General features: G+C 40.0%; 1 protein-coding gene across 3 annotated transcripts in view; it reads right to left on the bottom strand.

Moving 5' to 3' along the window:
* The window catches only part of LOC116463691 (calcium uptake protein 1, mitochondrial), a 262,265-nt gene that overhangs the window by 100,396 nt on the left and 136,344 nt on the right, over positions 1 to 25,525 (bottom strand). For all 3 annotated transcript variants that reach the window (XM_058434807.1, XM_058434806.1, XM_032146908.2), the window contains one exon: positions 1,835 to 1,917. In XM_058434807.1, coding sequence (XP_058290790.1) covers positions 1,835 to 1,917 — 83 coding nt within the window. The remainder of the gene's footprint in view (positions 1 to 1,834; positions 1,918 to 25,525) is intronic.

The following is a 25,525-nucleotide window of genomic DNA, read 5'->3' as shown; positions in this document are numbered from 1 at the left end:
GGAAGTGAAAAAACGTAAACATAGAAAAGTAAGAATCAGAACTATTGTTTACTATTTTCCCACTCTGTATTATAATTATCTCTTTTAACGCTTACAACAATTTTTTTTTTTGAGACAGAGTCTGTCTCTGTCACCCAGGCTAAAGTGCAGTGGTACAAAATCAGCTCACTGCAACCTCTACCTCCCGGGTTCAAGCAATTCTCGTGCCTCAGCCTCCTGAGTAGCTGGGACTATAGGTACGCACCATCATGCCTGGCTAACTTTTTGTATTTTAATAGAGATGGGGTTTTACTATGTCGGCCAGGCTGGTCTTGAACTCCTGACCTCAAGTGATCCTCCCACCTTGGCCTCCCAAAGTCCTGGGATTGCAGGCATGAGCCACCGCGCCCAGCCTACAATAATCTTATAGGTCCTATTATTATCCTTATTTTATAAATGAGATTGAAGCACACGGAATTAAATAACTTGCTCAAGGTCAAGGGGCTGGCAAGTAGCAGAATTAGGGTTCTAACACAGACAGCCTGACAACTTTATAATTGGGATCCTCTTAGAAAATCTCTGTTCAGGAAAGGATGAACATTTGTTTTGGAGACTCAAAAACTCTCTCATGGCCGGGTGTGGTGGTTCATGCCTATAATCCCAGCACTTTGGGAGGCTGAGGTGGGTGGATCACCTGAGGTCAGGAGTTCAAGACCAGCCTGGCCAAGATGGTGAAACCCCATCTCTACTAAAAACACAAAAATTAGCCGGGTATGGTGGTGGGTGCCTATAATCCCAGCTGCTCAGGAGGCTGAGGCAGGAGAATCACTTGAACCCGGGAGGTGGAGGTTGCAGTGAGCCAAGATTGTGCCACTGCACTCCAGCCTGGGTGACAGAGCGAGACTCCATCTCAAAAAAAAAAAAAAAAAAAAGAGACAGGATCTTGCTCTGTCATACAGGCTGGGGTGCAATGGCGCAATCATAGCTCACTGCAACTTCAAATTCCTGTGCTCACGTGATCCTCCCACCACAGCCTCCGGAGTAGCTAGGACTACAGGCACATACCACCAATCCCAGCTAATTTTTTTCCCCCTGTAGAGATAAGGTCTCACTATGTTGCCCAGGCTGGTTTCAAACTAGCCTCAAGTGGTCCCCCCACCGCCTCCGCCTCCCAAAGTGCTGGGATTATAAGCATGAGTGATCGTGCCCAGCCCAGTTTCTTACCTTATATAATGTACCTGATACTTTCTCCCACTTCTTGGAATATTTGCCCCTTTCCTCATTTTGAGAATACAAAAAATGCTTTTTCCTATACATACAGTTTTTCTGTTTTGAGACCACTTCTGGCAATCATAATAACTGTATCTGGAGAAGCACCATGGTTCCCCAATGGCAGAAGTTCTATGGAAATGTAATCTATTCCTAGGATTTAGAAATTGTCACCTACTATAGTCAAAGGTATGGCACCATTTTTCCTTCTCTTATAGAAATCCTTTAAGAAAATATGCAGTCATTGTATTCTGGAACTGCCTAGCACATAGCAGCTTTTTGGTAAATGTTGAATTGCCATAATTTAGCTTCCCAGCTAGAGGCATTATAACCTAATTTATGTTGGAGAATCAGAGCAACCGTGACCTTAATGGTATGTTCAAATAATTCATTACATTTAGAGTGAAAACAAACAAATAAAACCAACCCACCTGTTCAAAGAATAATTTTGAGAAATGACATTTTAGGTACTTCAAAAATTGGAATAGCCTCTGAGTATACTGACCAAGGCTAAGGTAACTCCAAGGCACATGAAAATGCATTTTAAATATTAATGTATTTAGAGGAACTCTCCAGGACAACTTGCCTGTTCAAACTCCTCCATATCTACTTCTCCATCTCCATTCAAATCAAACATCTTGAAGGCAATTTCAAAATTTCTCTGAGGAGCTGCAGAGGAGAGAAAAAAAATATTTAAAAGGCATTGACCAAAAATAAATCCCTTTTTAAAGAAAAACAAAAGGCTAAACACTAAAATGTAATATCAAAGTCACCATAAAAGTGACTGAGTCAAAGTCTCAATAAATGGAAAATGAAACTGCTTTATTGAGATCACCCTTTTAGGAATACTCCTTGAAGCCGAAGAAGAGTAGTACTATGGTCAGTAAAGACGGCACTTGTCTATCTTTTTGTTTAAACATTCTTTGTCTTAAATGGTTTAGCTTTGCTTTCAGAGACACCATCTTCTTAGCTGTGTAATATTAATGTTCTGTTGCTTGAATATGGTATTACTTATCTGGGCAAGAAAGTGTGTCTAGGGTGAGACATATTGCTGCAAAGTAAGAAGTTGAAACACTACATCTTAGTCTTGCCCTCACAACAAGCCAGCTTTCTACTTTGTTCCTCCTAGTCTCTTTATTGTAAGTACAGTCAGGAGTTCTGGGCATATCACCCTGCCAACATGGATAATTTCAAGTTGGTTTCTTTTATTAGTTTATTCATTATCACTACAGCTCTATGGTAAGGCAGAAAAGTATACTGTAAGGTACTCAGCCACCCCCCCCCCTTTTTTTTTTTTTTGAGACAGTTTCACTCTGTTGCCCAAGCTGGAGTGCAGTAGTGCCATCTTGGCTCACTGCAACCTCCTCCTCCAGGGTTGAAGTGATTCTCATGCCTCAGCCACCCGAGTAACTGGGATTATAGGCATGTACAACCATACCTGGCTAATTTTTGTATTTTTAGCAGAGACGGGGTTTCACCATGTTGACCAGGCTGGTCTTGAACTCCTGACCTCAAGTGATCCACTCGCCTTGGCCTCCCAAAGTGCTGGGATTACAGGTGTGAGCCACCGCGTCTGGCCTCAGCCCCCTATTTCAATCATGTCAGCGGCATACACAAATTACTAAATATAATTCAATGGTAAAATTAAGCTGAAGTTTAAATAACAAAATGAAAAAACGCAAAGCTTGACAAAGCTTTCCCTTAATGACGAAAGCTCTTCAAGGCTTCTTTAGTGTTCCTAGATCAGTCATAATATCATTAATATACTCTGTGCATTGGAATAAAACATAAACTCAATAACCCTCCTCCCTTACCACACTAAATGTTCTGGTAAAGAAAACTAAGTTGTTTACTTCCTTCCTTTGGTGCTTCAAATTTATACAGCTCTAGAGAATAAACCAAAATAAATATTCTATGTGTCCTTATACTATTGAATTAAAATTTCAGTTAATATCATTTACATGAAAAAAGTAAAGATTTTATGCAGAGAAAAAAGTAAAATGAACTTTGTATATTATGCATAATTGTTAGAGAGGCCATATTCCCATCCTGCTCATGAATTTGTCAACAGCAACACTTTCTGGGCTCAAATTCCATTTTCAGGTAGCTAGGCAGATAGGCTGGAAACTCCTGGTTTTTAGTGGCCTGGGTGAATCATGTGTGTGTCAGCTTCCAATTGTCTGCTTCACTTGATATTGACTTCCAATAGGTTTGCTTTCCTTTAGGCCACATAGAGACAGGGTTTCACCATGTCAGCTAGGCTGGTCTTGAACTCCTGACCTCAAGTGATCCTCTCACCTTGGCCTCTCAAAGTCCTGGGATTACAGGTGTGAGCCACCATACCCAGCCTTCAATTGCTGGGAAGGATGCAGCTGGGGGAATTAGTTTTGTATATTTATTGTCACTTCTCAAATTTTTGCTATCTGTCAGAATGTTACATTTTACTGAGGAGTTACTATGTGGCAGGCATTGAGCTAGATAATTGGAGGTGTTTATCATTTGACTTCATACTCTCAATCTTGAAAACTTTCATTTCTTTATTTTTTAAACAGAGGAGGATATTGGGGCTCAAAGCAGTTAAATGGCTAGCTCAAAAATCACACAGATCCTTTTTGGCAAAACTGGGAATAGAACTTAAGTCAACACTGACTCCAAAGCCTACAAACTTTCCTTATGTTCCACGGCCTCTAATGTGAACATAGAGGTACTTAAAATGATAAACGCACACTCTTCATGCTAACACGATTTGACCTAAAAACTAAGCAACAAAACATGACTCACTGGTTATGTCAGTCTCTGCAAAAGCTGAACATTCCAAGTTGATCATCTCAAGGAGATAACCAGTATCACAGAAACACTGCCTGTGTTATGCTCAGGAGTTTAGGCTTGACTGTAGTAAATGGAAGATCCACAGGCAACATTAAACTCTCTGATAGGTTTGTCATGTGTTTTTGTTTTTTGGGACAGGGTCTTGTTCTGTCACCTAGGCTAGAATGCAGTGGCAGTCATAGTTCAATGCAACCTCAGACTTCTGGGCTCAAGCAATCCTGCCTCAGCCTCTGGAGTAGCTAGGACTACAGGTGCATGCCACCAAGCCTGGATAATTTTTCTATGTTTTGTGGAGATGGGGTCTCACTACATTGCCCAGGCTGGTCTTAAACTCCTGGCCTCAAATGATCCTCCTGCCTCAGCCCCGCAAAGTGCTAGGATTATAGGTGTGAGCCACAGCACCCGGCTGGTTTGTCATGTTTTTTAAACTTCTGATTATAAATCTCTTCAGGCAGAAATGTCCTCTCTTATTCTTCCTTATTGTGTCACACTTGGCCCACTTCACTCATATATGTTATTTGCCTAATTCCTGTAGATACTTGAGAATGTAACAATGGCAGAAAATATGAAGCCACTGAAGGTTTTAAGTAGGAGAGTGACACAATCAAGCAATTATAAAGGACTTCTCCAGCTACTGTGTGAAGAATGAGTTGGAAAAGAAAGGCCAGCTTTAGAGAAGATCAGAAGCTCTTGCAAATGTTGAAAATGCAAACTGCAGTGATGGCAGTGGTAATGGAGAGGAGGGAACACATTTGAGATACCCAAAGAAGGCAGAAATTATAGAACTTAATGATTAGTTAGCTGTGATGAGTTGAGAGTGAAAAGGAATGACAGCATGACTGGCTTAGACTACTGTGTAGCTTGCATGGCATGAAGAAAGAGAGCAGATAGATGTAAAAGGTTTGAGAAATAAAATGATTTCAGATGGGATCTGCTAAATTCAAGGGGTCTCAGCTTATGCAGATGAAGATGTTCAGGAGACAGTTGGAAATATGGGTCTAAAGCTCAGCAAGAGAGGTCTAAGCTGGGATTTATGGGCATACAAGTGGCTAGCTGCAAAGAACCTGAAAGGAAGTTGCCCATGCAGAACTGAGGAGTGAGGAGAAGGTCAAGAAAAGGGTAGAGTGCAGGTGGAAGCCAATGTTTAAAGTGCAATGAAAAGGAAAGGAAGCAGTGACAGAGGAAGCGGCATCACAATATCAGGAGGAATACAGCCCAAATTAATAGAAATAGGAAAACACTGGCTGGGCGCGGTGGCTCACGCCTGTAATCCTAGCACTTTGGGAGGCCGAGGCATGTGGATCACGACGTCAAGAGATCGAGACCATCCTGGCTAACACTGTGAAACTCCATCTCTACTAAAGATACAAAAAATTAGCCGGGCATGGTGGCAGGTGCCTGTAGTCCCAGCTACTCGGGAGGCTGAGGCAGGAGAATGGCATGAACCCGGGAGGCGGAGGTTGCAGTGAGCCGAGATCACACCACTGCACTCCAGCCTGGGCGACAGAGAGAGACTCCGTCTCAAAAAAAAAAAAAAAAGAAAGAAATAGGAAAACATTTGGTAAGAGCCAAGTCAATATGCTCCCATACATAAATTAAAGCAGTATCCCGATTCCCTCTCTCCACAATTACAGAGGTGACACAGACTGCTTACAACTTCAGCTTTATCAGGATCTTGTAGTCTTACTGTCCTGTGAGTTCCATGAAGGCATGTGCCCAGATCATTTAAATAACTGAATGAGTTATTCTAGCAAATTATGGTTAATATCACCTCCTACAACTAAGGTTAAATACATTTTACCAAAGTATACCCTGTAATGCTTGCGGTTTCTCTGTCTTTTTATCCTGGTATGGTTACTTTCAGAGTACTGGCTTTATGTGGAGTGACTGAGAGTGCTTGTTAAAGTACATGCGCTGACACCACAGAGGCCGTGAACCTGTGCTTGGGCCACTGCTGAGGCAAGCTGGGCTGCAGCCTTGGACATGCTCACTTGGGCCTCACCAGCCTCTCAGGGCCAGTCTTTCTGGAAAGAGCTCTCAGCCTATTCAATTTCATTTGCTGATCATGTCAAAGCATATGGGACAAACAAGCCGAAAACAGGCTTGCTTTAAGTGAAACATGCTACACAGAATATGATGTCAAGCGATTCTCTTGTAAACTTGTCTCCTCTCAAAGGTAGCCTTCAGGGCAATTTTTAAGTCTAGTTGTTTTGGAAAACTTATGGTATCCTGTGTTTATTCTAACTCATAACCTGTTTCCATAGAAAGGTTCTGAAAGAGGAATTCTGGTTTTTGTTTTGTTTTGTTTTTTGTTTTTGAGACTGAGTCTTGCTCTATTGCCCAGGCTGGAGTGCAGTGGCACGATCTTGGCTCACTGCAGCCTTCGCCTCCCAGGTTTAAGTGATTCTCGTGCCTCAGTCTCCCAAGTAGTTGGGATTACAGGAGCACACTACCACCCCCGGCTAATATTTGTATTTTTAGTAGAGACGGAGTTTCACCATATTGGCCAGGCTGGTCTAGAACTCCTGACCTCAAGGGATGCACCCGCCTTGGCCTCCCAAAGTGCTGGGATTACAGGCGTGAGCCATGGTGCCCAGCCTGAAAGAGGAATTCTTTTGAATGCTAGGGTATTTAGAGTGAAGAGTGAGGCTTTCCCCCCTGCTAAAACAGCATAATTTACTTTCTACACGATTTCCAAAATGGTCTCAACAAGTGTTGAAACTGATTTGAACAATAAGACCCTACACAAAGTTTATTTCTATACACCTTTCACTTAGATTTCCTTAACAATCTTTGCTACTAGGATACAGAGCTACATTAGGTCTGTTCTGGTTACAAGTCTGTTTCTGCAGTATTATTCCACCATTGACAATCATGATAATAATAATGACAACTCTACACTGTTTCCTGAAGCATATTTTTTGTTTTTAGTAAGGAGAAAAAACATCTTTTTCTATGTGTATTGAGTCACATAATCAGATAAACACTAGCTGTCCTGAGACTTTCACTGGTTGATTTCATGGCTATTTCTCTCACTGTTCTTTAATAGAAAATGCATAAGGAATGGTACGGGCAGGAATGGTTGAACTAAAGTTCTAATTCTGGCTTTTCCAGTAACCTAATGAGTCATTTGCTGCCTTACATTATTTTTTGGTAGCACTGATGGAATGATGAAAAAATGAATAGGTTAGATTCTAAACAAGTTTCTTATTTTCTATTGGTTTGATTCTCCTATCAAAGAACTCTTACCTGTCCCATTCCTGTTTTAGAATGCTAGAGGATAAATGAGGTAACTGATATGCAATGTCAGAGAAATCTGAGTTTTGAAAAAAACTTCCAGAATGTTCCTCTATTCAATGATGAGCTTTCCACTGAATTTGTAAGGATGATCACACAGCCTCTGATTATTTCTGAGGAGGAGGTCACCACTTCTGAGGTGTAAACATTGTTGACCATATTAAATGAGCTGTTTTTTTTCCTCATTCACAGTCCAAATCTACTCTGTGTAGCTCCTAAAAACTGTCATAGTTTAATCTTCTAGAGAAATAAATCTGCTTCTTCATTTATATGATGGCCCTCTGAATACATGTAAACTATTATCATGTCTTTAAAAAGGCTTCTTAGAACTTGCTTCCAAAACTTCAACATCATAATAGCCCTCTTCTAGGGGGTACTTTAAATGGTCAATGCCCCCATAAATGCACTATATATATATATATATTTTTTTTTTTTTTTTTTTTTTTTTTTTTTTACAGTCTTTCTCTGTCGCCCAGGTTGAAGTGCAGTGGCGTGATTTTGGCTCACTGCAACCTCCGCCTCCCGTGTTCAAGCGATTCTCCTGCCTCAGCCTTCCAAGTAGCTGGAATTACAGGCATGCGCCACCATGCCTGGCTAATTTTTGTATTTTTAGTAGAGATGGGGTTTCACCATGTTGCCCAGGCTGGTCTCGAACTCCTGACCTCAAGTGATCCAGCCGCCTTGGCCTCCCACAGTGCTGGGATTACAGGCATGAACCACCACGCCTGGCCCCTTTTCCCCTAATTCTAAAATAAAACAGAAAGAGGGCAGTCATCTCAGGGAGCCACTGGGTCCTTTTAGCCATGAAGACAAGGAAATTGCCCCACTTCTAGGAGACCCCAGCTGGGTCTAGCAATAGCCTCAATAACCCATTGAATAGCCAGAAGCAGATGGCTGGAGGGCATCTTGCTTTGCTGGCTCCTGGTCGTCCAGCTTCTGGTCAATGTGTGGCTTCTGTGCCTTCTGTCTGTGTTGCTAGTGGTGCTGGGAGGATGGCTGGGCTCCAGTGCCACTGTCCGGGGGCTGCAGGTCAACTGCACCTAGAATGCTTCATCCCAATGCTGCTTGCTCTCCAAGCCCTAAGGCAGAAAAGCAGCTGGAACAGGAGATCAACCACATTATCCAGGTGATTATTCAGGACTTTGTGCAATTCTGATATTGCTTAGTAAGCCAGCCACTGAGGAAGCATGGAGGAAGCATGGCGGCCATGACAGGGCTGGTTCAGGAACTTAGGAGGAGGATGGGCATGGTGGGACAGTCATGTGCTCGCCCAGAAGATTCTGATTCTGTGGTTGTCACCTGCAGAGCTATATTTAGGCAAAGAAGGCCACTGCAGGGAAGCGGACTAGTACAGTTGAACCCTGGGAGGCTTACTGCTGGGCTATTGCCCCACATCCTGCTGTGCACAGCCCCAGTACTGAGGTCACCTATTGTGGATTTGTTGCTTCAGAAAAACAACAAAAAACAAAAAACCCACATAGACTGTAATTGGTTACAAAAGACACTGTGTTATTCAATAAAATTAAAATCAAGGTTCTTTCTTCTGGTTGTGCTACAATTATAATTTAAAACACTGTTAACAATGTTTTGATTATACCATAAGTTTTAGTTTCAAACCATTTAGTGATTTAATATCCTCAAACAAGAGTAAATTAGACTACTTCCTAAATATGCTTTCTGTGGTTGTGCAGCTATATACTCCCATGAAACTGTGCTACAGAGGGACCAGACTACATAATGTAAAACAGCATTCTGCCATTGAAAATATCTAGTTTCCCATATGATGTGCAATTTGAAATGATAAAATGGTAAGAAGTTTCCATGGCTAACTTTCGGAATACAATATCCAGAAATTTCCTTAGTGGGAGAACAAGACAATAAGGCAATCTAAAGTAGCTAAAATTAATGATATGTAAATGCATTAATCTAGTTCTTCTTAGCCCTGCTCCTTTAACACAGAATTGAAAAAAAAATTCTCCTGGTGAAATGATGAATGCCAAGGACAAAAAAAAATAATCCTCAGTCATCCAGGAGGAAAAGAAATTAGTTATCAGGAAGAAGAAAGTATTAGGTTGTATCATAATTCTCCACAACACTTGAAAACTACAGAGCAAGTTCCAAAGAGTTTTGAGGGGAAACAACTGTAATCTAAGAATTCCATAAAAGAAAGTCAGGCTAGGTGCAATGGCTCATGTCTGCAATCCTAGCATTTTGGGAGGCTGAGGTAAGCAGACTGCTTGAGCTCAGGAGGTCAGAGGATCACCTGAGCCTTGGGAGGTTGAGGCTGTGGTGAGCTGTGATCATGTCACTGTGCTCCGGCCTGGGCAACAGAGCGAGACCCTGTCTACCTCCCCACTTCTAGTCCCCCCCTCAAAAGTGAAGTCATCATTTACCTACATTAGCAACAGAAGATATTCTCAGACACGCAAGGACTTTGAAATTGTATAATCCACATAACCTTCCTAATAAAAATTCCACAAGAAACAGTAACAAAAGTCTGGAACAAAGGTTGGTAAACTATGGTTGGTAACCTGCTGGCTAGCTATTTGTTTATGTATTGTCTGTAGCTGCCTTTGAGTTACAAGGGCAGAATTGAGTAGTTGTGACAGAGACACTATCACCCACAAGCCTAAAATATTTGCTATCTGGCCCTTTAAGAAAAAGTCTGCCAATCCTACTGAGAAAATTATTCAGCCAACAAGAAGAAAAATTAATCAAAATAAAGAAATAAAGACAGGAAAATGAGGTAAATTAAGATGTGAGCAATAAATTAGGTAATAAAATAAAATCAGTAAAACAGTCTTAAGTTTAAATAATCGTTTTGTTTTGTTTTGTTTTAAACAGTGTCTTGCTATGCTGCCCAGGCTGGTCTCAATTTCCTGGGCTCAAGTGATCCTCCCTCCTCGACCTCCAAAAGTGCTGGGATTGCAGGTGTGAGCCATCTTGCCTGGCCAAATAATCATTATTAATACAATAATAATAATGGCACCCGACATTTATGACATGCTTATTATAAATCAGGATTATATAATTAACCTGTTATTATATATATAACCAGGATTATATATATAACCCTTAATCCTCCCAACCATTCTGTGACGTCGGTACTATTAATATCCGTCTCCACTTAAAAAAAAAAAAAAAAAAAAAGAGAAGACTAAAGTAGAGAGTATGTCCAGGGTCATACAGCTGGAATTCAAATCCAAATAGTCTACTAGAGCAGGCACTCTTAGCTATTATACCAAAATGGTTATAAAATAATAAAGTATGGAAAATACTTCTTAAAAGTGAACATATATAACATAAAATTATTTAAAAATAAAGAGAACTTGGAATAAAAAATGCCATATTGAGACATTGTAAAAACTGAGTGGGGAAAAGAAAGTGAAAGGAAGTTAAAATTTTCAACTTCCAATAGGAGACATCCAAAGATATGGATGGCTTCATCCGAGGTAAAAAGGTCAGTCACACACACACATGCGCGCGCGCACACACACACACACACACACACACACACACCCTATGTGTGAATTTAATTCAAAGGTCACCATTAATAAGAGTTGAAATTACCAGGGAGAAAAACCCAATAAATAAATTATGCAAAAGACCTAAAAAAAAAAGTGACAAGGAAGCATAAAAAACATAAAATAAGGTAAAAGAAGACCAAATAAATCTCCCCAAATTTAAGTAAACTAAGTTCCTCAAATTATGTTATTTATAATAAACATATCAAAAATAAAATGCAAGGAGATAATAATAAGGGAAATACAAGAAAACTAAAACATAAAGCAGGGTGGTAATATAAGCATCAAGTGGAAATGAACTAAAGGCATAAGGATTAATAAGAACAAAGGCCATTTTCAGTATTGTTGGTTGCCAGTAGGAATATGGCAATACAACAAATATGTATCTTTAGGACCAGCACAATACATCAAAATATGCAACAAAACATTAGTTACATATAAAGGACAAACTGACTAACATTACTATCTCAGTTTTTGACATATTTTGTAGAAAATTTAATGAGACCATGGAGAGTTTATAAATACTGACCACAGTTCAATTTGTTTTTTTGTTTTGTTTTGAGACAGAGTCTTATTCTGTCGCCCAGGCTGGAGTGCAGTGGTGCAGTCACGGCTCACTGAAACTTCTGCCTCCTGGGTTCAATAGATTCTCCTGAGTCAGCCTCTCAAGTAGCCGAGATTGCAGGCGTGAGCCACCACATCTGGCTAATTTTTGTATTTTTAATAGAGATGGGGTTTTGCCATATTGACCAGGCTGGTCTCAAACTCTTGATCTCAGTGATCTGCCCGCCTCGGCCTCCCAAAGTGCTGGGATTACAGGCATGAGCCACTGAGCACAGCCTAATTTTTAATATACACATACACACGTGCACAAAGGGTCTTCAAAAGGTTTATGGAAAATGCATATTGTGAAAAACCTATGCACGGATTAAAAAAAAAATTTGCACCAAAATAAACTCATACTAACTTGTAACATGTCTGAATAGGATCTAATTTGAAGCACTAAGAAGGGGAAGACATCAGTTAGAAAAAAGCCCCTATCAGAGCAATATAAATTCTGCTAAAATTGAAGCAAGAACAAACATCAAATTTATGGTGAAGCTTGGGTGAAATCATTGATGCTTTATGAAAAGTTTATGGGGACAATGCCCCAAGGAAATCAGCAGTTTACAAAGGGAAAACTTGTTTTAGGAAGGGACGGAACGATGTTGAAGATGAAGCCCACAGTGGCAGACCATCCGTATCAATTTGCAAGGAAAAGATTCATCTTGTTTGTGCACTGACTGAAGAGGAATGATGATTAACAGCGCAAACAACAGCCAACACCACAGACATCTCAATTGGTTTAGCATATACAATTCTGACAGAAAAATTAAAGTTGACCAACTTTCCATTTGATGAGTGCCAAACCGTTGCAACCAGATCAGCTACAGACAAGAGCAGAGTTTCAATGGAAGTTTTAAACAAGCAGGATCAAGTTCATAAAGCATTTCTTCAAATAACTGTAACCACAGATGAAACATGGCTTTACCAGTGTGTCCTGATGACAAAGCACAAAGCAATGGCTACCAAGAGATGGAAGTGGTCAAGCCGAAGACCAGTGGGTCAGTCAAGAGCAAAGGTCATGGCAGGAGTTTTTGGGATGCTCAAGGCATTTTGCTTGCTGACTTTCTGAAGGGCCAAAGGAGATGTTATCTCTTCTGAAGGAGAATGATAATATCTCCTTATGAGAATGTTTTGAGAAAGCCAAAGCTTTAGCAGAAAAATACCCTTTTGGAAAGCTTCACCAGAGTTCTTCTCTACCACAACAATGTCCTGCTTATTCCTCAACAAACAAGGGCAACTTTGTGAGAGTTTCAATGGGAAGTCATTAGACATCCACCTTACAGTCCTGATCTACTCCTTCTGACTTCTTTCTGTTTCTTAATCTTAAAAAAAACCTGTAAAGGGCATCCATTTTTCTTCAGTTAATAATGTAAAAAAGGCTGGATGTGGTGGCTGACACCTGTAATTCCAGCACTTTGGGAGGCCAAGGCAGGTGGATCCCATGAAGTCAGGAGTTCGAGACCAGCCTGACCAACACGGAGAAACCCCATCTCTACTAAAAATATAAAATTAGCCAGGCGTGGTGGCACATGCCTGTAATCCCAGCTACTCGGGAGGCTGAGACAGTAGAATCGCTTGAACCCAGGAGGCAGAGGTTGTGGTGAGCTGAGATTGCGCCATTGCACTCCAGCCTGGGCAACAAGAGTAAAACTCCATCTCAAAAAAAAAAAAGAAAAAAAATTAAAAAAAATTGAATATATATAAGTTCCTACTTGTATATCTTTTTATTAAAAAGTTTAAGAGCACTTTTTGAAAAAGTACTTCTGTAATATGGCAAAGAATATTTATCTGAAACTAAGATTTACCATACGCTTAACTGAAAAATGCCAGACACATTTATTTTAACACAATCCACAAAGTCAGTATGGTCATTACTACTGCTACTATATTGAAAGTTCTAGCCAAAGCAACATGTAATGAAGTATACATGTTAGAAAGAGAAAAATATTATATTATCATTATTTGCAGATACTATAAATGTCTTGCTAAAAAATCCAAGAAAATGAACCAAAGCTTTCAGAATTGCTAATAGCAGTAACAGGTTCAGTTATAAAATGCATATGTACCAGATTTTTTTTTTTCCCCACTGCTCCAGTCAAAGAAGATGTAACAGATTTTAAACTGGGAAACTAAAATGCTCGATAAGCTGCACCAGCATCTTCCTAATTACTCCTCTTCCCTCTTGGCCTATAGTTTCTATTGACAAAATAAAATGTTTTTTGAGGCAAGATCAAGGTAAGTCTGGAGTTATTGAGAAAGTATGGAGGAATTAGGATTTGAAATGGGTTCAAGCCCAAGACTATACCAGATAAAAAGATCTATTCTCCTCATGCAATAATCATTTAGGGTTCTTAGAAATATTACATTAATTTAAAAATAATAACTAACAATTACTTAGGGCTCACCATGTGGGTCAGGCACTGTTACTTAGAGGTAACTTACAAGGCCGGGCACTGTGGCTCATGCCTGTAATCCCAGCACTTTGGGAAGCCAAGGCGGATGGATCACTTGAGGTAGGCGTTCAAGACCAGCGTGGCCAACATAGCAAAACCCCAACCCCATCTCTACTAAAAGATAAAAAATTAGCTGAGTATAGTGGCACATGCCTGTAATCCCAGCTACTTGGGAGGCTGAGGCACGAGAATCACTTAAACCTGGGAGGCAGAGGTTGCAGTAAGCTGAGATGGTGCCACTGCACCACTCTAGCCTGGGTGACAGAGCAAGACTCTATCACACACACACATACACACACACACACACACACATACACAAAATAAAAAAAAGAGAAAGGAAGTAACTTATATATCTTAATCCATTTAATCCTCATAACAACTCTATAAGGTAGATAGTTGTAGTAATACTACAGATGAGGAAATTGAGGTTTATTTACATGACCAATAAATGGTAGAGCTGGGATATGAACACCGGTGGTATGGATCCAGAGCCCTGATGAATGGCTGTCAGGATGAAACACATACATAACAGGCTGAATTAACTAAAAAGGGATATTCTTTGCTACAAAAGGGTACAATAAGGCTAGATAGTTTACAACTTTGCAAACTTAAGTCTCTTGAATATAAAACTCATTTTTATATTTAAGACCCATCAGTCCACCCCTCATTTTTAGTTCTGCTTTCAGGTACATTTTTCATTTGGTCTCCATCCTGTATGTTTTTCTAATAATCAGAATTAAATGTGAAATCCTCAACAATAGAAAAAAGCCAGGACTTGTTAAATTAAATGATTACTGCCATGACCACAATCAACACAAAAGATATACTTGAATGATTAGCTTGAAGAATAGGAAGATAAATCACTGAGAAATTTAAGCCACATCTGGGAGATATGGTGTACATAAATACAACTGGGAAGTCATCTTTCCGAAATTTCTTGGAAACAAAAAACACCACATGAAACCAACGATTGGTTCAGACAGTTTTGGAAGTTGAAGAATGTTGGTATTTTTTAGTATGTAAAGCTGCCTTTAAGTCCTTGACTAAATGCCTTGTGTTTGCAGGGAGGGACCAAATAGTGGGAAAGGAAGAAATTACTATGAGGAGGACAATACTCATTTATACACAGGACTTAAGATGCACTTTTAAAATCTATCAATCATTATTTTATATGCCTCCTCCCCTCCATTGGACTGTAGCAGCTCTACATATATATATGTATATGTATGTATGTATATGTATGTATGCACATATTTATTACTTGCTGAACAAGATGTAGGTGAAAGAACCAAGGGAAAAAGAAATCAGTTTTATTCCAAAATTTTCCCTTTAGACACATGATTTTGATGTCAAGTAGAGCATAATGCTAAGAAAAATATCTGGAAGGAAGAGTGAGAACAGATAAATACAGATGTGTCTTTGGTACCTCAGCAAAAAGTTCGCACTGTAGATCTGAATTAGCTCAATGGAAGAAGAGGCTGATACCACCTGTGGAGCTTTGGAGGGTCCCTTTTTCTAACAAGACCACACTGTCACCCACAAAGTTCCGTTTGTTCCATAGACTCCTGGATGTTTCCTGCCTCCTGTCCTTGTAATTACAGAGAGAGTTATGGGGGTCCTTTCCATGATGTGTTCTAGCTTGTCTGACCCAACTAAACACACTCTCCTGCACAATGGCAAGAGGATGGGGGTTGGGCAATTTTGCTGCTTTTCTGCCTGTGAGTTCCCCTCTAGACCTTATTTTAGATTGTGTTTACACTACACAGTACCAATGGTATGTGTGTCCGTGTGCCCTTTGCACAACAAACGGGAACAAGTAATTTTGTTAGATGAAGAATTGCCTAGGAGGCAGCGAGTTTAATCTCCTTTGACATTTCACCAAGGACCCGTTTTTTCCCCTCAATTTGTCTTCGTCCAGATCTGAGGGCTTCCTCCTAATAGTGGAAAGACCCCAAAGGAAGCCTGTGTTTTTCACTGATGTTCCACCAATGGAAAGCCTAAGGAGCCAAACACCAAACAGAATTATGAACCGGGACAGTCCCATAAAAGGCCAAAGGAGGATTTCCTGATCAATTTACCATAGAACAAGAAGACCGATGACCCTGTCTGTGAGACCAATGTGGTCAAGATAAAACAATGCTCAATGCTTTAAACAGTTTCGTCTCTGGGTGCTGAGACAAGTTGGATGATTCACTTATTTTACAATAAGCCCCAATAGATAATTTGTTATTCTCCTAAGTCTGTAAGCCAATTTCTTGTCATTAGAATCAAATACAGTTAAATATTAATATTACTTTACACATAGCCTAGAGTTGGAAAGAAAATATTTAAGAAAACATTGCAGTGACTCCGTCTGTGGAAAAATAATTACCCTTGAATTTACCTGCTTCATATATCTGAACTTGGGACCATTGCTTTTCTTAAAAGGAGGCACTCAAAATCCTCTCTCCCATGGATTCATATTCACCCAGCTTAAAAGCAACTCTGTGACAGACAAGTGAGCACAGAAAGACTAACATTAATTATGTAATTGTCTAGGGGCCTTAGAGAGTTAATGTAACTTGGGTCAGGTGCAGTCGCTCACACCTGTAATTCCAGCACTTTGGGATGCTGACGCAGGTGGATCACTTGAGGCCAGGAGTTCGAGAGTTAATGTAACTAATCTGGTCCTATATAACAGATTAGGCATTCAAAGTATTTAGCCCATGGAGGTACTCTAGGTACATACATATATTCAAGTGTAACTCTAAATCACTATGTTTCTTCATTGTAAGAATCTAATATTCTTTCCTTTTTTTTTAATTTCTGCGTACTGAGATACTAGTAAAATGAACTTTTGGAATTCTACAGTACCATAAACACAGGCGTGACTAAAAGATAGGCTTTGCAAACACTAAAAAATAATTAACTTTATGAGGTGTTAAAAAAAGATATAAAAGTTTAAAAAACCATTAGAGAGGCTTAATAAACTATGCTTACCCCCCTCCAAACATCCTTAACTAGTATTGTGAATTAGCAGTAATTAGAGTAGCTATTCTTTTCACTGTGTTTAAGTGAAAAAAGAAAACAGCATAGTAAATTCTAGTGTCCGCCAGTATATGATTTTTCTTAAAAGGAATGGTGGTTAGACTAACAGATGGGTCCTTGTAGGCCACTGCAAATAAAGACTTTGGCTTTACTCTGAGACAGACTGGAAGTCTTTGGGGGATTTTTGGGCAGTGGAATGATCATATTTAAATTTAACAAGATCATTCTCTCTGCTGTATTGCAAGTAGACTAGAAAAGCAAGGGGGAAAAAGCGGTAACCAATCAGGAGGGTACGGAAATAATCCAAGAGAGATATGAGAATGTCTTAGACATGGGTAGTAGTAGCGAGTGTAGTGAAAAATGGTGGGGTTCTGGATTACTTCATGGTAGAATTGACAATTTTGCTGACAGATTGGAAATACAATTAATAAGATTATTTTTAAAATGTATATGGGCTGGGCACGGTGGCTCCTGCCTGTAATCCCAGCACGTTGGGAGGTTGAGGAGGATGGATCACCTGAGGTTAGGAGTTCGAGATCAGCCTGACCAACATGGTGAAACCCTGTCTCTAATAAAAATACAAAAATTAGCTGGGTGTGGTGGCATATGCCTGTAATCCCAGCTATTCGGGAGGCTGAGGCAGGAGAATTGCTTGAACCCGGGAGGCAGAGGCTTCAGTGAGCAGAGATCACGCCACTGCACTCCAGCCTGGGTGACAGAGCAAGACTCTGTCTCAAAATAAATAAAATAAAAATAGAATAAAGGCTGGGCGCGGTGGCTCACACTTGTAATCCCAGCACTTTGGGAGGCCGAGGCGGGCGGATCCCAAGGTCAGGAGATCGAGACCACGGTGAAACCCCGTCTCTACTAAAAATACAAAAAAAAATTAGCCGGGTGTGGTGGCGGCGCCTGTAGTCCCAGCTACTCCGGAGGCTGAGGCAGGAGAATGGCATGAACCCGGGAGGCAGAGCTTGCAGTGAGCCGAGATTGCGCCACTGCACTCCAGCCTGGGTGACAGAGCGAGACTCCGTCCCAAAAAAAAAAAAAAAAGAATAAAATAAAAGTAAAATAAAATAAAATAAAATGTATATGGGCCAGGTGTGGTGGCTCACGCCCGTAATCCCAACACTTTGGGAGGCCGAGGTGGGCGGATCACTTGAGGTCAGGAGTTTGAGACCAGTCTGGCCAACATGGTGAAACCCCATCTCTACTAAAAATACAAAAATTAGCCGGGCATGGTGGTGCGTGCCTGTAATCCCAGATACTCGGGAGGCTGAGGCAGGAGAATGACTTGAACCCAGGAGGTGGAGGTGGCAGTGAGCCAAAATTGTGCCATTGTACTCCAGCCTGCTCACCCACCCCCCAAACATCCTTAACTAGTATTGTGAAATAGCAGTAATTAGCAAAATTCCATTTCAAAAAATAATAAGATGTATATGTATGCATGTACATGTGTATACACACACACACATCACACACACACAGACACTTTTTCCCCCACTTTCCAAAACAGAATAATAGGTATGTTTTGAATCATCATTATGAATATTTTTCTATGCTAATAAATCTCTGCATTACATACATTATATTAAGAACTATATAAAATGTCATTGCATAGATTTATTTTAACTGGTTTAGCCATTGTTTGATATTTGAGTTCTTTCTAGTTTATTTTTATGTGTGTATTTATTTTCTAATTATTTTACTTTATTATTATTTTATTGAAACAGGGTATCACTCTGTCACCCAGGATGGAGTGCAGTAGCACAATCACAGCTTATCAAAGCCTTGACCTGCTGGGCTCAGGTGATTGTCCCACCTCAGCCTCCTGAGTAGCTAGGACTACGGGTGCCCACCACCACGCCTGACTAATTTGCGTATTTTTTGTAGAGACAAGGTTTCGCCATGTTGCCCAGGCTGGTCTTGATGGAACTACTGGGCTCAAGCGTTCTGCCCACTTTGGTCTCCGAAGTGCTAGGATTACAGGTGTGAGTCACCATGCCTGGCCTGAGTTCTTTCTAGTTTATTTTTTGACCATTAACATCATTATACATGTGATTATTTTATTAGCCTAAACATGTAGAAAAGGAATTGCTGGACCAAAATTTGAAAGTGTCTGGTAAACACCATCAAGACTCTGAAAAGGTTTTACCAATAATTTATGCTCTCACCAATACTATATAGTTAATTAAATTTAAGGGCCAATTCCAATAGTTAATCCTGGCATACAAATGGTTTTGGGAACACTATGAATTTGGTAGTGAAATGAGAGGAGGAAAATTGCCTCTTCAAAGAGGTAATCAATCCTAATCTTTATTTGAGTTTCTTGGAGTTCTTTAGACCTCTGGGAGTGGTCTAAGCTTAGGAAAGACTTTACTTCATACAGTTTTGGGGAATGTGCACAACTCTAGGACAATTTAACCTTAGGGCCGACCTGGGGGTAAAGCTGCCTAAGACATAAGATAGAGCCAGAATGCTAGCATTTCACATAGCTCTTAGACAAGCCCATGCCCTGGGATCTTCTGGTCCACAGACAGTCAAAGGGTAGTCAGTCTCCATTAAAATAGGAGGCAGGCAGTTAAGTTGCCGTTTCTGGCAGACTTCTAGGGACAATCTAGTCAGGCGACCCATGTTTCTACTCGAGTAAATCCTGAACATAAAGAAAAAACACTTAGAAATGTATATTCTCCAAACAGACTTAAAATTCCTATGGAACTCAGTCTTGCTAGTGTTTGAAAATCCTAAGACAATGAAATTACATAGGATGGTTACTATGAGCTTATTATCATTACATATTATCTCTGCAATGGCTAAAAAGAGCTCTTTATTCGTTATCAGTGTGATCTATTTAATGGCAATTGGCAAGTTTTCCTAAATAATATGAAATACTACATGTTAAGAACACGAAAATAAAATTAAAAAAAAAAAGAACAACAACAAAAGGGTTTTAAAATTTCATAAGAAGATTGTGAGACTTTTCTTGAATTCCTCCAGCAAGGCTTCGGCTGTACAGGCATTTATTCCTTCTAACAACTGTTTTTCTTTCATTTACATTTTTTCCAGAAAATACACTTCAGCCTTGATTCTAAAAAAACAAACAAACAAAAAAAACAAAACCATGTATAATTTCACATCTAAAGAAAAGAAATAGCTGATGTTTCTAGTTCACAGTATATAGCCTATGAGCTTTATCTCAGCCTCAGTTATTAGATGACTTTCAGGGAGCTGCCGGAAACAGTCTTTTATTTAAACTGGTTTTCCTTACACTGTTAGACAGTTGTGTTATAGAAAGATTATTCAATATCAGCGATGTCAAAAAGCTTGGATTTCCCATTTCCCAAGAGTTCCTGGGTGAGAGATTCTAGAAGGCAAGTCAGTGCTTTTCTACTTTAGGAATATATTTTCTTCAAATTCATGTTACTATCTTATGCCCATATTACATATGTCTGCATAATAGACTCCCATCCCTAACTTCAGAGATCTAAAAAAAAAAAAAAAAAAAAAAAAAAAAAAATCTGCTTGAATTTCATTTCTTTTTATGTGGTTTTTTATTTCATACCATGTTCTCAATAATAGCCAAAGTGACAGCTTATGCCAAGATGTAATTTATTGCATAGATGCTTAGAACTAGCTACTTTAGGCTGGGTGCAGTGGCTCACGCCTGTAATCCCAGCACTTTGGGAGCCCAAGGTGGGTGGATCACCTGAAGACAGGAGTTCAAGACTAGCATGGCCAACATGGTGAAACCTGGTATCTACTAAAAGTACAAAAATTAGCTGAGCGTGGTGGCAGGTGCCTGTAATTTCAGCTACTTGGAAGCTGAGGCAGGAGAATCACTTGAACCTGGGAGGCAGAGGTTGCAGTGAGCCAAGATTGTATCATTGTACTCCAGCCTGGGCAACAAGGGTGAAACTCTGTCTCAAAAAAAAAAAAAAAAAAAGACAACTAGCTACTGTAATAAAGAAATAGATTTTTATTACTTAACCTATGCTAATTTGAAGGACGCTCTTTACATGTGACTAAGTTTGGCATTCACCCAAAAACTGTTTTCAATTTAGTGTTCAAACAGAAAAATTTAGATAGTCTAATTTTCCAGCTTTTATCATGTATACATACATAGAGAATAACTAGTCCCTTAAGACATTTAAAAATGCTAGGCAGGATGCTGAGGATGCCTGGAGCAATACAAAATTATGGCAAATTATGGTATTCATAGTAAGTCATCATTTGGAATTTTTTTTCTTTTTTTTGAGACAAGGTCCTCCTCTGTCACCCAGGCTAGAGTGCAGTGGTGTGATCTCAGCTCACTGCAACCTCTGTCTCCTGGGCTCAAGCGATCCTCCCACCTCAGCCTCGCAATTAGCTGGAACCACAGGCACACACCAACACTCCAGGCTTATTTATTTATTTATTTATTTATTTTGAATTGGAGTTTTGCTCTGTCGCCTAGGCTGGAGTGCAGTGGCACAATCTCGGTTCACTGCAATTGCCACCTCCCAGGTTCAAGCAATTTTTCCGCCTCAGCCTCCTGAGCAGCTGGGATTATATAAGCAAGTGCCACCACGCCTGGCTAATTCCTTTTTTTTTTTTTTCGAGACAGAGTCTTGTTCTGACACCCAGGCTGGAGTGCAATGGCACAATCTTGGCTCACTGCAACCTCCACCTCCTGGGTTCAAGCAATTCTCCTGCCTCAGCCTCCTGAATAGCTGGGATTACAGGCACGCGCCACCACATCTGGCTAATTTTTGTATTTTTAGTAGAGATGGGGTTTCATTACGTTGGCCAGGCTGGTCTTGAACTCCTGACCTCAAGTGATCCGCCTGCCTTGGCCTCCCAAAGTGCTGGGATTATAGGCGTGGGCCACCATGGCTGACTGCCCAGCTAACTTTTGTAGAGATTGGGTTTCACCATGTTAGCCAGGCTGGCCTCAAACTCTTGACCTCAGGTGATCCACCCACCTTGGCCTCCCAAAGTGCTGGGATTAAGGCGTGAGCCACCGTGCCTGGCCTAATTTTTGTATTTTTAATAGAGACAGAGTTTCACTATGTTCCCAAGCCTGGTCTCGATCTCTTGGGTTCAAGTGATCCACCTGCTCTGGCCTCTCAAAGTGCTGGGATTACAGGAGTGAGCCGCTGTGCCCGGCCAGAAAAATTCTCAGATATTTATTTAGCCAACAAATATATATGGAATTCTTACTATATGCCAGACAATGTGCTGTATCCATACCTCAATATCTTCTCCAAAATAGGCAGTAATCAGGCAAACCATTCAATGACAACCACTATTTCCTGCCTTGATTCCCTTTGTGTATCCTTTAAATTCCCCAACAAAACAAATAAGAGTTTTCTTTTTTCTTTTTCTTTTTTTGAGATGGAGTCTTGCTCTGTCTCCCAGGCTGGAGTGCAGTGGCGCATCTCAGCTCACTGCTACCTCCGCCTCCTGGGTTCAAGCAATTCTCCTGCCTCAGCCTCCTGAGTAGCTGGGATTACAGGCACATGCCACTGCGCCCAGCTAATTTTTGTATTTTTAGTAGAGATGGGGTTTCACCATCTTGGCCAGGCTTGTCTTGAACTCCTGACCTCATAATCCACCTGCCTCAGCCTCCCAAACTGCTGGGATTACAGGAGTGAGCCACCACGCCCAGCCCAAATAAGCATCTTTATAAGTTGTTCCAGGAGCAGGTAAGCAACACCATGATAAGATGTAAGCATAATCAAACACTATTAAGCTGAGGGTTTAAAATGAAAGGTCCAGCTATACAGATGGACCAATACATTTGATTCCAGTCTCACTTCTAAGAGGCAGACAATGTGAAAATGTGGGGCTCACAGACCAGAAGCAAACATCATCTTTAAACATCATCAATTATTGAGGGCTAAATTTCTTCAGAGCCATCCCAACCATCAGTAGAAGAAAAACAGGACAGAGCAGAGGCTGAGGAAGATAGGATAAGTGAGAAGAGTTCTAAGGAACTGGGATGAGGGCAAGTCTCCACAGTTTGCTCTAGGGTAATGAAGGGGAGACTATGGCAGAAAGGCCCACTGAGGTCCACTTCACACTGTAATCAATGGTATAGTGATAGATGGGTACCTGGGTCTCTTTTCTACCTAGAAGGAACTCAGAGAAGCCACATTTCAAATATGCTTTCATTCAAATATTTTTAGAATTACTACTAGCTAAATACAATAATGCTGGAAATACAAAGCCATATAACATAGTTCCCACTTCAAGATATTATTTAGTGATGTCCTATCCACTGCCTAAGTTTTCTTCTTACTTAGAGATTCTTTTGAATTAACAAGGACTTTCATGTAAATATTTCTGTAGCTGTTATGGGACACCATCATTCATTCATGATTTAATGTGAACATTGCTTTTAAATTATGACAAAAAATAAAATCCTAGTTGAGATATCCTAGGAGAAGGATAATTTTGATTGGACAAGTCAGATGAGAAGAAGGAATACTTTTACATGTTAGGTCAGTTTCTAGAAGGCAGAAAATTCAGCCTGTTTTGAAGTTTTACTTTTCCTGCTCCATCTACCTTCTCCCACTGATAAATGAGGCCTAAGAAAGAAGGAAGCTTGGGCCGGGCACAGTGGCTCACACCTGTAATCCCAGCACTTTGGGAGGCCGAGGTGGGCGGATCACCTGAGGTCAGGAGATCGGGACCAGCCTGGCCAACATGGTGAAACGCCGTCTCTACTAAAAGTACAAAAATTAGCCAGGTGTGGTGATGCATGCCTGTAGTCCCAGCTACTCAGGAGGCTGAGGAAGGAGAATGGCTTGAACCCGGGAGGCGGAGGTTGCAGTGACCTGAGATAGCGCCACTGCACTCCAGCCTCGGTGACAGAATAAGACTCTGTATCAAAAAAGAAAGAAAGAAGGCTTGGGATTTACTCCCTGCTTTCCTGTTAGGCTTTCCTTTCTGAGAGCCTAAGGAGCAGAGAGGGAGAACCAAGGGCAAACCTCCCCTCTTCTGTATCTCCCATCTGATCCTCAGATACCACAAGGAATTGATTCCATGGAAAAATCACAGAAAGCTTTACAGGGCGACATATGCTATTCAAGAGAGGACGAAATATATGCAGACATAATTCTGGTGGCAGTATCAGCCCATATAGCATACTTCTGACCACCTCGTTCCATACTCCTTTCTTTTTAGAGCATAGCCCCATCTTGACTATTTGTATTAAAAGGGTAGGACTCCAGAAATCACGTGTCTGTAACTATATTTCCACAACATTTTAATGAATATTAGAATTTTATTACATTATTGTTATTTTTAAAACAATTAGGTTGGACTGATTCAAATAAAATACAAGTATGAAAGGCTAATTAGGAGAACTTCAAGGGTAAAAAATTATAAAATCTCCCTCAAGATACAGTCAAAATACATTTAGCTTATTTTTCTTATAAATTTGCTTCTTTGCCCTCTCTGTTCTCTGCTTAGCCTTGAACAAATCACAAGCAATTATTCCCAAAGGATAAATTTCCTTTTTCAGATTAAAAAATATTTAAACATTCTAGAATAGTCACAAGCAGATTTGAGAGATTAAACACAATTGCCACTTCTTTCTTGCTTGAATGAATTCAACATCATCTATAAATAACTTGATATATTTCAAAGCATTATTTTAATGTTTTGACAGAAGCTGCATTATCAAAAAACCAATGAATTAACCACAGAAACAGGTTATGCCAGAGAAGGAAGTTATTAGTAAATAACACATTGCGATACTTTTGGCCTTACAATATGCAAATGAGTATTTCAGAAATTCTAAGCACCTCTCATAGGCTTAAATAACACTGAAAAAGATTAGCCTTTCACCTTCTTAATCTTATTCTTCATAACATCAATTTAGCAATGGCAGATAATTTCCAGACATAGAAATTATGAAGATAATAGCTAAGCCAAATTTTCTGTGTAACTTCCCCAACTCTGATGTCCCAGTAAGAAGGATGTGTAACTGCTTTATACCTGTTGATACATCTCAGCTGTTAGGCCTTGCCCATATTTTTCAATACATCACTCGACCTGAAAAACTTATTTTTATCGAAAACTTTTATAACATTTTCATTAGATGGAATGGCACTGATCGGCACCACACTTTCCAAGTCACATACACTTTGTGATCTGCTCTTGACTTCAGCATGGCAAGAGAAATAAGATATTATACAACTTCACTTGAATGCTATTGTAATATCTCAAAAGGCTTGTATATTTGTGAGAAAGATGCATCATAATGAGGATGTAGCTTAATTTTCAGTAAATCAAATCTGGCTACTGTGAAAACACTTAATTTCAGTTTCTCCACTGATTCTCTGAAATCTAAAGAGATAATCAAAATGAGAATACAATGAATTATGCCAGATTTTCATTAAGTCTGCCTCCAAACTTTAAAGCCCTGGGTACCAAACATTTTTGCTTTGATTTTTCTGGGAGCTTTTCAAAGATTAATAGTAAACAGTAAGGAAGTTGCTTAATGATATACTATTATATACATATACATATACATATATATATATATATATATATATA

Source organism: Hylobates moloch, unplaced genomic scaffold (assembly GCF_009828535.3).
Source record: "Hylobates moloch isolate HMO894 unplaced genomic scaffold, HMol_V3 SCAFFOLD_53, whole genome shotgun sequence".
NCBI classification, from domain to species: Eukaryota; Metazoa; Chordata; class Mammalia; order Primates; family Hylobatidae; genus Hylobates; species Hylobates moloch.
Note: the sequence above shows the minus strand (reverse complement) of the source record. Positions and strands in the feature narration are given on the sequence as shown.